This window comes from Phascolarctos cinereus, unplaced genomic scaffold (assembly GCF_003287225.1).
Source record: "Phascolarctos cinereus isolate Bilbo 61053 unplaced genomic scaffold, phaCin_HiC Scaffold_4;HRSCAF=312, whole genome shotgun sequence".
Classification (NCBI taxonomy): domain Eukaryota; kingdom Metazoa; phylum Chordata; class Mammalia; order Diprotodontia; family Phascolarctidae; genus Phascolarctos; species Phascolarctos cinereus.
In genome coordinates, this window is record NW_027555847.1 from 183067621 (window position 1) to 183083659 (window position 16039).

Genomic DNA, 16039 nt, shown 5'->3' on the forward strand with positions numbered 1-16039 from the left:
ATAGGAATGACTACAGGGGAAAGTAGTCCCCATAGGAGGGCAGTCTCAGATATGAGACCTGGAAGTGGCCACTCAGGGCCCAGTGATGGAGCTTGGACAGTCAGTCACATCACATGGACTTGTGAAAAACTGCCAGGGGAAGAAAGTATACTACATCACCAAGTTACCATAGGCAGAAAGTGTCACTCATCCTATTCCTATTAGCATTTAGCCCTGAGTCCTATTCACTTACCAATTCCTTCTTCTTCATGCACTCCATGAGTATTATGAAAAGATGCTGAGCTTGAGTTCGGGTATAGGTGAACGTTTTCTGGATGGTAACTAGCAATTGGTCCCTCAAAGATTCATTAATGAGGCTGAAAAAAAAGAAACATCATTAAAATGTATATACAACATCAAATTTATGGCCATGAATAAAGAATTAAAAGATTAGTTGCTTTTTTCAAGGGCTATAGAAGGGTAAAAAAATATAGATTTGGAGAAGGACACAGTGGAGGGAAAAGCAAACTTGTTGAGTGGAAAAAATGTGCTGTCTTTGAAGCAACAGTTTTTCACCTCCAAGATTTGATTTCAAATCCAGTCTGCCCATAGGTTGACAGAAAACCGTTTTAGGCTTCCAGCTATGAGGATTTCTAAATGAAAGCTAGCATGGGGATTGTCCATTTGGATTCTGATTTCAGCTGGGATCTCTGTCTGAGCCAATGTGCCAGCTGGGCTAGGGCAACTTGTGTTTTATGTGGTTTTTTTTTTTAAAGTTACAATGCTTATGACTAATAAGGACCTTTAGATGATTGGTTATTATGATAGTGACTAAAGTTGTTTAAATGAAGAGCAAAGGTATTTGTCAGGCAGGCCCTTGGCAAAATTGTTTACAGAGGTTTTTAATATGGGATTTATGTGTTTGTTTTAAAAAAGAATTATAACTATTACAATTGAATTAATTTCCCTTGTAATCCTGTGTATTTTATTTTATGCATTAAAAATTATTTTGAGAAACAGCACTCCAAAGGGTTTAGAAGGATGTTTGACTTGTCTCCCCACCTCCAAATTCTTTACTTTACTTTTCCCTCTTCCGGTCCTTTCTATACAACTTCAGCAACATGCCCCTCTCTCTTAGAGGCATCCATTCCCCTTCTTTAGGTTTTTAGAATTCCCAGGAAAAGGTTCTGACAAAAGTAAGTTACACTATTAGGGGAATTTAATCAATGTTTAGTTCTCCCTGGAGCAGTTACATTTTAAGCTTTATCTCTGATTATGAAATAGGATGACAAGTCTTTCCCTGCCAAGATGGCACAAAAGATGAAACAGCTGACCTCCCCAAGACAGAAACCATGTGATAGTCCTTGAAGGCCAAAAAGGCTATGCTGAAGGGAGGACAAAGGCACAGAAAAGAAGGAAATCATAATATCACCTGCCTCCGGGTGTGGTTCAGATAGCCCAAGGGCTCTCGGAAAAATACCCCTAGGATAAACAAGCTTGATCACTATCTACCAAGTTTCCCTTGATTTGCCATGAAATAGACTCAGGGCACCACCACCCTGGTATACATTGTGGATATCAAGGCCAGCACATATCAGATCAAGCAGAAGAAGCTCTATGATACAGATGTGGCCTAAGTCATCACCATGATGGAGAGAAGAAGGCCTATGTCTGACTTCCTCCTGGCTTTAGTATTTTAGAAGTTGCTAACACTACTGGAATAATTTAAACTATGGCTTGTGACAGACTTTTACTAAATTTATGGAAATCCTGATGGTCCATGAGATGGTTTCCTATTATTTGGTTTGTTAAATGTTTTCTATTTCCTGTGTATTTCAATCACTCTTACATTTCTTTCTTTTTTCTTAAGGGCAGCAGCGCATGAAGGTGGAAACACACTGTCCAACTAACACTTAATTTAAACACTATGACCCCCACTTCTACCAGCATCCAGGTAGTTTGCCTACACCTGCCATCAGGTGGCTGCCTAGAAACAGCATCAATGTAGAGACAGAGCCTTGGATTAGGAATTGGGAAAGCCAGAGTTCGAATCTCATTTTAGGCTGTGAGTTCCTTGAGATCTGAGACTTCTTCCTTTTCATTTCTTCATATCTCCAGTGCTTAGCACAATAACTGGCTCTGTGTAGGTGCTTAATAAATGCCTGTTGCATGACTGGCAAATCACTTAACCTAATTTGGCCCCAGTTTCCTCGTATGTGAAATGGGGATGAGTAGCGTATCATATTTGCTTCAGAGTACAAAGAACAAAATTCCAGTCCTATCTATGACACATATTGATTTTATGACCTTGGGCAAGTCACTGGACATTTGTTTCCTCATCACTAAAACAAGAAAGTTAGGAGGTTGGCCTCTGGGGTTCCTTTCAGCTCAAAATTCATGATCTTATGAGCCTTGTACTTGGCTTTCAATTATATAAATTTATAATTGTAGTACTTCACAAATCTTGAATGTGAAAGATTCCAGAGAACTTTGTACCCATACTGTCACACTTTCATGATTATCTGATTGTACCCATACTGTCACACTTTCATGATTTCTGATTATCCAGTTAGAAAAGCCATTTCTACATGCAGATTTAAAAAAAAAAATTAGTATCTCAAAATTTGTTCGTCTGTGTGGAAAAACTTAACCCATTCTTAACCCTAAGAGAAAATCTAACTCAACCTCCAAACTTTGCAGATGAGGAATCTGAAGCCCAGAGACAGGGAATGACTTGTCTAAGGTCAACCAAGTAGTTCACAGCAGATGTAGGACTAGAGTCCAGGACCCCTGACTCCTATTCCCATGTGCTTTCTTATTCACAATTATTATTGCTTGCCATTCCTCTCTTTGTAAAACAAAAAATTGTAAGGTTCAAAATAAAGCTACCAAAGGTGGCTCAATGGATAGACTCCTGGGCCTGGAGTAAGAAAGACCTGAGTTCACTCTGGCTTCATACTCTGACTAGTTGTGTAACCCTGGACAAGTCACTTAACCTTTATCTGCCTCAGTTTCCTGAACTGTAAAATGGGGGATAAAAATAGCACCTACTAGTTATTGTGATGATCAAATTAGATAATATTTGTAATAAGCACTTGGCATAATGCCTGCCACCTGGTGAGTGCTATATAAATGTTTATTTCCTTTCCTTTCCTCCCTGCTTCTGCATTCCCCTTCCCCCAATGTCACTCATCATTTTCATAGAGAGACGCTATAACGTCCTAATTATACCAGCAACATGTGACTCTTTGGGATGAGGGTTTTCAAGGGCCAGTTAGTGTATGCCTTCAAGATGCCACAGGGTACCTTTTCTAGTACAGACTGATGGTGATGCCAATATTGATGGTACATTGGACTTGTATCTGAGCTTGCTGAGTAAGGGTATCATGAGAGATCCGCAGACTAGAATGGTCTGCGCACTGGGCCACTAGAGAGCACTTATTCAATTCAACCAGGCTCTTGTTTTTGTCAGATCTATCAAGGGTTAAACTCAAAGATGAACACTGGTCAACAGTAATTCTTTTCTATATATTTCCTTCCCTTTCCTTGTATGGAACACCAGCTATGTTTAACCTACATGGATATCTAGATCATTTCTAACCAGCAATCAGGATAGGGACAGTAAAAACTTTTATATATACGTATATACACACACACACACATATACATACATATATATACTTCTATAAATATCTATTTATATCTATGTATATATATATCTGTATATTTACATATGCATAAATATATACCTACTCACAGAATATATATATCAAACTCTGTAATTCCAAATAACATTAAACTTTTTATATTGTATTGCATTACAGTATAATATTATTTGGGACAACTAGGTGGTACGGTGGATAGATAGAGAATTGGGCCTAGAATCAGGAAGACCTGAGTTCAGATTTGGCCTCAGACACTTACTAGCTGTGTGACCCTGGGCAAGTCACTTAACTTTGTTTACCTCAGTTTCCTCATCTGTAAAATGAGCTGGAGAAGGAAATGGCACTCCAGTATCTCTGCTGAGAGAACCTTAATTGGGGTCACAAAGATTAGAACATGACTGAAACTACTGAATAACAATATTATTATTTTAGGAGGGGATCAGGATAGGGAAAGGACCTGTGATTTCACTGATGTGGGCAATATAAGGAATTCTCAGATGAAGAAACTCCTTACTAAGGCAGGTTGGAATATTCTCTTCAATTTGTAGTCTTAGAGAATTGCTTAGATTGTTGAGAGATTAAATGATTTACTCAGGGATCATCACATGGCCACTATTTATCACAGTTGGAACTTGAATTCTCCTCTTTGTCCACTACATCATTCTGCCTCTTGATATCATTTTAATATATTATGTTATATTTCTCCCATTAGAATGAGAGCTTTTTGATAGGAGGGGTCATTTAATTCATTGTACTTGTATCCCCAATGTGTGGCATTTTATATCATTCTCATTGATGGACTGATATCCTGAAAGATCCCATGTAAAAAACATATCTTATTTTTATTGAAATGGGTGAGGCATGTGTGATTGGGGGGACATCTATTAAAGTATGAGCTCTCTCTCTCAAAATGTTTTTGATTTATAAGCTTCTTTGGGAAAACTGTTTGTGCCATCCACATCTCCACATTTGTTGGCTGAAATATGAGTAAAACAGGAGGGCACTGGGCTGCATCAATGAGTAACAAATGGTAACAGCAGGGTGAAGAGTCTTAACAGGACTGCCAAGGCCACATGAATGATGGTGCTCCAAGAAGCACTGTGTATCAAGAGGGTGAGAGCCAACAGATTTCTCCTACCAGTTCTGTCCCCTGGCCTTGTGAGTGGGAATTGAAACCAGAGTATTATCATACAGTCTAGGCATGTCTCTGCTAGTCAGACCATAGAAAGAAGTCTACATGTCCAAGATGACATGAAATGAGGACAGGTCTAATGAGAATGAGGCAGCAGGTGAAAGAGAAATCACGTTTGCCTTGGGTCTCTCACTTGCTTTTTTTTTTTAATGAAAATCTACAACTCCTGGACAAATTTAAGGGAATTTGCTACGGGAAGACACTGCTTTTACTTAGATAAATGAGGAGAAAGTAGAGGCTTTTAGTCTGATAGGATCACAGATTTGGAGCTGGAGGTGACCTTGGAGGCCACCTAGTGTAATCTCTTCATTTTACAGATGAGGAAATTGAGACCCAGAGAGTTTTTGTATTCTCATGGATTGAGTGGGAAGGGACCTCAGAGGACATCTTGCCCAAATCCCTCATTTTACAAATGAGAAAACTAAGGCCATGGTTTTTATATTTTCATAGATTTGGAAATCAAAGGGAACTCAGAAGTCATCTCCTCCAGCTCCCTCCTTCTACACATGAGAAAAGGAAAGAGACTTATCCACGGTAACACTGTTCTAAATTCAGGACCTGTAACTCCAAATTCACATTAGTGAGGAAGAAATAAGGTGAAATAGGCACAGGAAACACGGATAGCACAAATTTTAATTTTTTTTTTCTGTTAAAACTTCAGAACTATTTGCAAGGTCAAACTAGAAGGGACTATAGAAACTAAATAGTCCAATACCTTCATTCTGCAGATAAGGAAACTCTGAGCTAGTGAGGCAAGTCACTTGTCCTGTACAAATCAGTCTCCCTCACCCCTACATAGCCAATCAGTTGCCATCTTGCCATTCCTACCTCTACCATATCTCTCACATCTGACTCTTTCTTTTTATTCACACAATTATTTCCTTAGCTCAGGCTTTCATCCCCTTTCACCTCAACTATTGCAATGGCCTTCCTGCTCAGTGGAAAAATGTGGTTGGGGATGTTGCTTCTGCATATCACTCAATCAGGCGCTGAACACCTACGTGACAGCAATGGAGTCAATTTAGACCGGGCGGGAGTGTGGGAAATGGCTGGTTTTCATTTCCACTGGGGTGCAGTCTGGGGGGGGGGTAGGTGAGAGTTGAACAAAGGAAGACATAAAACTGGAATTGGTGGGTGAATGGACTGACCAGTGAAAATAATTCTGAGGTTAGGGTTAGATTAACGCATCTGTATCCCAAGCAGAAGGGGTGTGGGCCTACCCAAATAAGGGAAAAATTAAATAAGAGTCGGGGTTGCTGAATTGTGAGGAGTGGGAGATGTAATTAGGGTGGAGACTCATGGGGGGAAATTTGGTACTTTGGATAGGCTGTAATGCCCAGCCAATGTGGAAACAGGGGAGGGAAATTCAAAGGCAGAATAAAGAAGAAAAAGGTGGGCATCTGTTGACCCATGTGCTCTCACACATGGGGATGCCCAGCCTTCTCAGGTCATGAATAAAGGTTCTTCCTGGTTAAACAATGGCTTCGTGGAATTTGTGATATAGATAACGCACCCCATTTTGCTATGTCCTTCATGCATTTGCTAAAAGTGGCAAATACATAGGAAGCAGCTAACTGACACAGTAGATAGAGTGCTGGTCCTGGAATCAAAAAGACCTGAGTTCAAATCTAGCCTCAGACACTTTTCAGCTATGTGACCCTAAGTAAATCACTTAACCTTCCATTGTCTCAGAATCTTCATCCGTAAAATGGGGATAACACGTGACAGCATTGTTGTGAGGTTCAAAAAAGCTAATATTTGTAAAACAACACATTAATGCTAGTTATAATTAACAATAATAAATTTATTTTCCTTAAGCTCAATTCCATTATGGCATTTCTTTACTCAATAAATTCCAGTGATTCCCTTTTGCCTCTAGGATAAATTTAAACTTCTGAAAATAGAGTATTATGATCATACAGTCTCTGCACATCTTTGCTAGTCAGGTCATGTTTGGCTTTTAAAGCTCCTTATAACCTGGCCACAGTTTATCTTTTCAGCCTTGTATACATTATTCTCCTTCTTCCATTCCATGGTCCAGCTAAACTAGTTTTCCTGCTCTTCCTCACATATGACAGACATTCCATCCTCCACCTGTATGCCTTTGCCCTTGGCTGTCCCCCATGCCTAGAATGCGCTCCTTCATTTCCAGTTCATAGAATCCCTTTCTTTTCCTCCACGATTCAGCTTAAGCAGCATCGAGGAAACCTTTCTTGATTCCTGCAACTGCTGGTGATCTCCTCCTTATCTTGTATTTATTGATGTTGCATTTATTTATGTTTATTCTGAATATACTCAGATAGTTGTACATTGTCTCTTCTGTTAGAATGCTCCTTGAGAGTATATATTATTTTATTCATTGTATTTGCATCCCCAGCAAGTACCTAGGTCACAGCCTGACACACAATGGATACTTATTAAATGCTTACTACTTGAATGATTGCTCAAAGTCTTATGAGTAAGTTACCAGAACCAAGATTCAAACAAATCTTCTTACTACTCTAAGCACCACGCATTACTGCTCCCTGCTCTGCCTATCCTTTTGCTTATTTGGTAATATATCTTATTTTTTGGTTCACTGTGTATTCACTCTTTCTTAAAAATATATTTTATTGATAGCTTTTGTTTTTATATCACCTTAATTCCCCCCATCCCTCTCCCATCCAGAAAGTAGAAGAAGATGAGCATTTGTATAGTGCCTACTATTTGCATGGCACTGTGCTAGGTGCTTCCAAATATTGCTTCATATGACAAAGAATTTGTTTTTAAAGAAAAAAATGAGGAAGAGAAAAAAAAACACATATTATTCTTTACTTTGGAAATGGGAAATTCTCTAAGATCTGGGGAAATTCCATTTCTTGGAGCTGAATATTTCACTTTCCAGGTCCTTCTTGCTTCTGCTGCCTAGCTTAAGCCTTCCTCATTTGGACTGCAATAATTAGAAACCAGTGAATTTTGAAACATCCATTTTAGCTTCCCTTTGGGGGCCACTTAGATTAGCACTTAAAATTGCTTCACACCAGAAACCAGTAATCATATTATTTATAGTTTCAGTCATTGAGGGGGAGGACTAGGGGTTGACAAAATCGTGTCTAATGACTGTAACTATTAATTTGTTGTTCTGTATGTAGCATTGTTATTCCTAGCATACCTCCAATTAGACAGCATAGCAATTTAGGAAATGTAACCTTTGGAGTGTGAAAAGCTGCGTACTACCACATTTGTTTCTCCACTGAAATATTGTAACTAGGTATGGGACTTGTTAGATGAGTCACAATGCTATTTTTTTTTTTAAAAAAAGGTCAACGTTCATCAAATACTGAGTATAACCAATAACATTGAATGTGGTTGATATTTGTGTTCTGCTCCATCATAGACAACATCCACATTAGCATCCTAGCCTACATACCCACAACAAGGATTTTAAATGCCAGTGGAATGATTTCTCTCCCCCTCCCAAATTAAAAAAAAAAAAGATAAATGTGTTTACAATTCAGAGAGAACCTGCTGGGTTCTCTCGCTAGTGAGAAAATAAAAAACCAGGCTGAGGTTAATAGCTTTAGAGCTGAGGAGGGAAAAAAAGAGCCAGCTCCCTTTTATCTTATGCAGTTGTCATCAGGGAAAACTGTGGGTTGTCTTTAAACATCGAGATTCATTAATAACAACTCATTTTGGAACGAGTAGGCCATCCTTCTCTGAGGAGTATCAAAGAGTTTAAAGAAAAGTAATTAAACTTTACCTTCACTGGCATGGGAAATTCTCTGTGCCAATGAAATCATAGGTCTGTCCCTAACCTTAAATTAAACTAGACATTTGCTTGAGGACAATGGAACATTTTGGTTTTAAACTGGACCTGTGCGATTTCATTGGTCTAGTGAACTCTGAGTGAAACCCTGATTACAATCTTTTTTTTTAAAAAAACTATTCATTTATTTATTTTAATTTTATTTGTATTTTCAGTTTCACATTCTCTTTCTCCTTCCACCTCCTCCCCCATTCACTGAGAAATCAAGAAATATGATAGCCATTATACTGCAACTTAAGAGAGTTTCCATGGGCACAGATAAAGGTTAAGTGAGTTGCCCAGGGACACAAAGTCAATGTGTGACCAAGGCAAGGCTTGAACCCAGAATGCCAGTTTTCTACCCATTAAGTCATGTTGCTTCTATGATAGATATTGATTGCTAAGTGGAAATTGAAGGCACAGAAAGGTTGCTGAACTTACCCAAGTCCATTCACCATTTATATAGTAGAGCTCACTCCCCAGCTTAGAAAATGAGCCATTTGGATATGAGACAAAACAGAATAATGTAAAAATGAATACAGCCATATGACTCCTTTGGAGAGGAAATGAAGGATGCTTGGAACTGCAAATGAGTGACATCCAAAGTAGGTAGCTGTCTAAGGCACAACACACTCATGGAAGGAATAATATTTACTGGTGCTGTTTAGAAAAGGTAGAATGTCTCAGTTTACAGGGGCTTCACTCAGGATTAGAAAGCCTTGTGCTCAAGCCTGGCATCTGACGCAGACTTTTTTATTGTTGTTGTTCAGCTTTTGTAGTCATATCTGATTCTTCATGACCCCATTTGGGGTTTTCTTGACAAAGATACTGGAGTGCTTTGCCATTTCACTGTCCAGTTCATTTCACAGATGTGGAAACTGAGGCAAACAGGGTTAAGTGAGTTGCCCAGGTCACTTAGCTAGCAAGTGTTTGAGACTGGATTTGGACTCATAAAGATAGTCTTCCTGATTCTAACCCAAGTGCTCTATTTACAATGCCACCTAGCTGCCCCGAGTGACTTTAGCAAGTTATTTGTATTATTTGAAGATTTGCAGTGCAGGAGGAAGTTTCCCCACACAGAACACAGATGGAATCACATGTCAAACAAAATGGGGGGAAATGTACTTATTTTTAAAGTCTGAAAACTCTCTCCAAGGCACAAAAATGCTTTTGCAAAAATTTAATCTGCATGCGTTGCAAGGGTGACTCAAACTAACACATTGGAGCAAAATTTTCAGGGAGCACAAAGATATTGCCCTGGGTCTTCCTGGAGTAGGTTAATTACTTCTTCAGTAGAGCACAACCATTTAACAAGAAGGTACTTCTTTACAGAGTACCGGTGAAAAGTGTAAGGCATCTCCTGTGATTCCACAGCTGTTATCTAAGGATGTGGGAGGCTCAGGCTTACAAAGGCATATAGTCTGCTACCTGACTAGGGCCAAGTGTCGCCATTACTGTGCTAAATGGATCACTGACTAGACTTTAAGTCATTAGAGGTTTGAAAATGATTCTAGAGCCTTTGTTATTAAACAGGAAGAAGAGACTCAGGAACCCTGTTATAGTGAAATAGTGTTAGAAGGATATCTTTCATATGGCTGATAAGTCACTTCTCTGGATGTGGATGCAAGCCACCTTATATTCACTTATAGCAAGGGGTTAACCTGGGGTCTGTGAACTTTTGCTAGTGATTTCAATATAATTTCTTTCCTTTGTAATGCCACATATTTCATTTTATGCATTTAAAACATTATTCAGAGAAGAGGTAAATAAGCTTCACCAGACTACCAAAGGGATCCAAGACACAGAAAAAGGTTTAGAATCACTTAAAGGGTCAGAGATCTAGAGAAAGGAGGGCCATCTAATCCAACCTTGTTTTGCAGAGGAGAAAATTGAGACTCTCCTAAAAAGTTTAAGTGACTTGTCCAAGTATAGAGGGCCAGCTTTAAGGGGCCCATCTGGGTTTAAGATCCAGAACAAAGCTTGACCTTCGCCCAGGTTTAATCCACAGGGCTCAATCATTTAGGAGGCAGGGCTCTCCAAATATCCCCCTGCAAGGGAGGTTCCGGAGACATTCCTTCTCATTCTCTGAACCTTAGATTTACATATCACCCCTCTACGCAGGTGGCGCCTAGGCACCAGGGAAAAGTCTTGGAGTTTTACATCCCAGTCTAGGAACTCTGATTATGAGAAAATAAGTATTGTCACTTATCAGCAGATATTTGGGGAGTGTCTCATGGGGATGACTCTTTGTAACTAGGCTAGATTTTCTCTATATAACCTGTACCCTCAGATGAATAAACTGAGTCAGTCCTTACTGATCCACCTGGCCCATATCTTTCATTATTTTGCGCCTTCCCGTTCCGTACATTATCTGATTGCTGGCAACATCCAAGGTCATTCAGATAGGAAGTAGTATAGCTGGGATTTGAACTCAGGTCTCCTGGCTCCAAATTTAGCTTTTCAAAACTGTATCATGTAATTAGTTGATGTGACAATGACACTCTATCTAACATACTTCCTCCAGATAAGAATTTAATTAGGCAGCCTTATAAATGAAAATTATTATTATGACCAAATTCTTTTTGGTCTGTGAAATTTTCACTTAACCATGTTTATGAATGCAATGCTTTTTTCTTCCCTTAGCTGTTTACATTTGCTTGTACTATTCACTTATTCGATAAAGAAATTTAAGCATCTGAGTATAGTTGTAGAACCTTTTCCCTACCAATGCAAATTAATATAAAAGCCAAAAAAGAGAGTATTAAAAGGTCATATAGTATTAAATTTCTTTTTATCAAACTTGCTGATTTTCATTTAATGCTTTCTGTTTTCTCTTACGACCTGGGTCCAAGGGCCAGGGTTTATCTATGAGACTATCGTTGGCAACATTTGTCTCTGTTAAAGATGGTACAGGTAACAAAAGGTTTTACAAGGGGTTTGGCTTCCCCTAAAGATCTAGGGTTAGGCTACCCCCAAGGAGCCATTAGGCGTGTGCTTGGCAGCCTATACAGTAATCTGCACTTGATATTTTTGAAGTGAGGGAACAGCAGTAGCCGAGGCTTCTGGAAATGATGGGGGCAAGAGATCACTGAACTTTGCTTGGATAGCTTTGTGGAGGTGGTCCAATTTCTTCTAGTTTGTTCATCCTCTTTGCTACTTAGCAAACAACTGATTTTCACTTTGTTTTGGGGCTAGAAGGAATGACTCAAATTTTAGAAATTATTAACTTTTTTGCTTATTTGGCTTTTTGTCCTTCACATTAATTTCTGGAAAAGTCTTTTTAAAACAATTAAACCATTTGCTTTCTTCTCTGTAACTATCCAGGGCACCGGGATGTGAAATGCGAAAGGTCCGCCCAAAATGAAATCTAACTCTCTACTGCAGTACAAAACTTTGCATTTACCTGCATTCTCTGTCTCTGTGACTATCTTTTTGTCTTCATCTCTGTCTCCATCTCTGTCTCTTTTTTTCTGTCTGTGTCTGTCTGTCTGTTTCTCTCTCTTATATACAGGCACACATGTACATACACAGCTTCAGGAAGGCCTGGATTAAAGTTTGGCCTCTGACATCTATTGTTGTACTGCTGAGCGAGTGACTTGAACTGTCATTTGCCCAGTGAACTGCTCTAAATTATAGAACATTTGCAGATCAGCACTGGCAGAGAGAAATTCCTTGCTGGGAGTTCTCCATATCAGTGAAATCACAGATCCATATCTGACAGTTGAATTATAGCTCAGACACTTCCTTACCTCTGTGACTCTCTGACCCTTCCTCTCCTGTCAGCAAATGCTGTCAGTTTCCATGACTGAGAGGAGCATCCTAAGTCTAAGCTGTAGCAGAATTTTTAATGTAGCAGGTAGGATGAGGTAACTATACTTGATCAATGTGAAATAGACAAGACCAATACTTCTGGGAATCATAGCTTCCCAGTTAGCATGGATTTAGAACTAAGGGATCTCAGAGGCCATTTAGCCCATCCCGCACCCCCTCCCCCTCACTTTATAGATAAGGAAAATGAGACCTGGAGAGTTTAAGTGACTTGCCTAGGGTCATATATGTATTTAAGTAACAGGGCCAGAATTTGAATTCAGGTTCTTTAATTTCAAATCCAGCACTCTTTCTACTACAATATGTTGCCTCATTTGGTTGTAAAATTAAAAAGAAAATTATTCCCAAACCATTTATCTCAAGGATGAAGGAGAAAAAACCCTTTGTCTTCAGCAAAGAAAGCTAAAGAAAGTTTCATATAAATTACTTCAGACACTGTTTGTGGACAGGTTTTCCTATGGCAATTATAATAATAGCTGATATTTATATAGAGCTTTAAGATTTATAGGGCACTTTTATACATACATACATACATACATACATATACAATATTATATAATTATATATAATATATACATACATATAATATGGTATAATGTAATATTATATATATATATACACATATATATTAGTTCATTTGCTCTTCATGAAAACCTTGTAAATACTATTGTTATTACTAGAGTTGTTTTATAGTTGAGGAAACTGAGGCTCAGACATTAGGTGACTTGCCACATACATAGTATCTCATACAGGTCTGGTCTCTGTTGATTCCAAGTTCAGAACTCTTTCCACTCTCATTCAACAAACAATGAAGGTTTCTAGGCTCCGAGTATTTTGCTACTGTTCAGAGAATATTTGACTTTATTTAGTTTTGGAGTCTAAGCTATTAAAATTTACATAATTCATTTGTTCAAACACTAATAACTGTGTTAATAATTATGAATTAATGTACAGAGCACTGTGCTGAAGGTGGGGTGAGTCAGAAATACAAAATTTCACTAAGATAGAATAAATGAGGGTAATATGGGGGGAAGGTCCCCAGCAGCTAGAGTGGGGCCTGGTCAGGTGATGTTTGAGGTGAGATCTGAAGGAAACATTAAAAGACTTAGGGTAGATTCTTTGCTAAACACTTAACCAAACTAATCTGTATCTCAGATAAAGCAACACTTTGAAGGGTAAAACAGGAAATTAAAAAACCAAAATCGTGTGTGTGTGTGTGTGTGTGTGTGTGTGTGTGTGTGCGTATAAATACAACTAATTCATGATTCTAGAATACAGAATTGGATTCATATAAACTTGCCCTATTTATACTATAAATTATAAAACCAGCCCTGTCCTAATTTCTTTCCCAAGATATACTGTGTGGGGTCAGCTCTATGCTTGGGTAGAGTATTGAAATGCCTCCATGCTAGGACTTCAGGAATTAACTCTATACACCACTTACTTCAAGGGCACTAGAAATACCCCACCTTCTAAAATACTTTCTCAAGCTAATCCCAAACACTTAAAAACACTTTAATAGGGAACAATGTCTGTCTTTCCATGGTTTAGGTGCTTTGGACAGCTATTTCCTTATGCAGTAATTAAGAAAATCCTCCAGAAAGTAGAGAAGGGTATTGAGATGGGGAGTAGAGATGGAGGGGGAAGAACTGAGGAGAAAGGAAGAAGCAATTTAAAGGCTACATGGAGGTGGGGCCAAGATGGAAGAGTGAAAGCAATGACTCGCTTGAGCTCTCCCCCAAACCCCTCCAAATACCTGTAAAAAATGGCTCCAAACAAATTCTAGAGCAGCAGAACCCACAAAAAAGACAGAGAGAAACAAATTTCTAGCTCAAGACAACCTGGATAGTTGATTGAAAAGGTCTATTGCACTGGGCTGAGAGAGGAACTCAGTTCAGCATGGACACAAAGGCAAAGACCAGGCCTCAGCAAACTTGGAGCAGGCCTCAGGGGACTGAGTCAAGGGGAGCTGTGGTGGTTTCCAGACTTCTCAATCCACAAACGCCAAAGACATCTTAGAAAGTCAGTAGGAAAGGTCTGTGAGCATGGTGAGAAAGGAGCTTGGTCCAGCCCCTGTCCTGTTGCAGCCCTGGGGCAGCTGCTGCTTCCTGAGCTCTCAGCCCACAGACTAAGGGGGAATAGAGTGGCTGATCAGAGGGGGAGTGCAGGGGTCTCTTTGCTGGCACTGAGGCAGGAATCTCTTTCTTTGCCTGTGCTTGGATCTGGGTCACAGTTCTGGGTGGTGCTCTCCTGGAGCAAGGAGAAACACTGGCATGGTGGAGCTTGTGATGGAGGTGTGAGGAGAAAATTCTCCTCACAGTTCCAAGGCAGAAAAGAATGCTTGAGGTCACTCATAGACCAGAGCACAGGCCAGGAAAGGAGTAAACACCTCGCCTTTGATCATACCACCTTGGAAGAACGGAAAATTTACAGGTCCCTACAAGTATCTCTGAAAACAGCTGCATAAAACCCCCAAAGCTTGGGACAGTACATTCTCCACACTGGAAGCAGACCCCTACCTTAACAGAGTTTAAAAGTCAAATAATTGGCTGGGATCATGAGCAAACTGCACAAAAAAAAAAAGTCAGACCATAGAATCTTACTTTGGTGACAAAGAAGATCAAAACATACAACCAGAAGAAGACAACAAAGTCAAAAACTTCTACATCCAAAGCTTCCAATAAAAATATGAATTAGTCCCAGGCCTTGGAAGAGCTCAAAAAGGATTTGGAGAAGCAAGTAAGAGAAGTAGAGGAAAAACTGGGAAGAGAAATGAGAGTGATGCAAGAAAATCATGAATAACAGTCAATAGCTTGCTAAAGGAGACCCAAAAAAATACTGAAGAAAATAACACCTTAAAAAATAGACTAACCCAAATGGCAAAAGAGGTCCAAAAAGCCAATGAGAAGAATGCCCTAAAAAATAAAATTGGCCAAATGGAAAAGGAAGTCCAAAAGCTTACTGAAATTAGAATAGAGCAAATGGAAGCTAGTGACTTTATGAGAAATCAAGACACTGTAAAACAAAACCAAAGGCTAGATGGATCTCCAAGAAAAGAGGTGGAGGAGAGTGAGCAGCAGAGGTGAGTTGGTGAAAGTCAAAGTTCAAAGATAAGGGGATTTACTGGAGAATAGGCCAACAAAATACAGGTAAGTCAGTTTTTATTTTCCTGATCCCCAGTTGTATTGAATTCGATTCAATCCATATTTTTTAGGGACCAACTAGATAGTTACTGGGGAAACAAAGACAAAAACCAAAATAGTCCCTTCCCACCACTGCAGTCTGTTGGTCAGTCAGTCAATGAACAATTAAGTACCTACTGTATGCAGGGCACTGTGGTAAGTTCTGGGGATACAAAGTCCTGCTCTTGCGGAGTTCACAGTCTAATGGGGAGGCACCATGAAAAGAATTATGAAGACAGGATTATGAAGGCTAACTTTGGGGTAGTCTCAGAGTGAAGCTTGTCAAATAGATAGAATCACAGAATTTGAGAAGCCATCTAATCCAATCCACACACCAAAGAGATCTCTGCTATAACATACAAATCCAGACTATGCTTGAAGTTCTCCAAGGAGGGGGAACCCACTACCC

At 39.3% G+C, this 16039-nt stretch overlaps 1 protein-coding gene across 1 annotated transcript in view; it reads right to left on the reverse strand.

Annotated features, from left to right (window-relative positions):
- The window catches only part of TRPM3 (transient receptor potential cation channel subfamily M member 3), a 373306-nt gene that overhangs the window by 230945 nt on the left and 126322 nt on the right, over positions 1-16039 (reverse strand). The window contains 1 exon segment of the mRNA XM_078152814.1: positions 233-356. Coding sequence (XP_078008940.1) covers positions 233-356 — 124 coding nt within the window.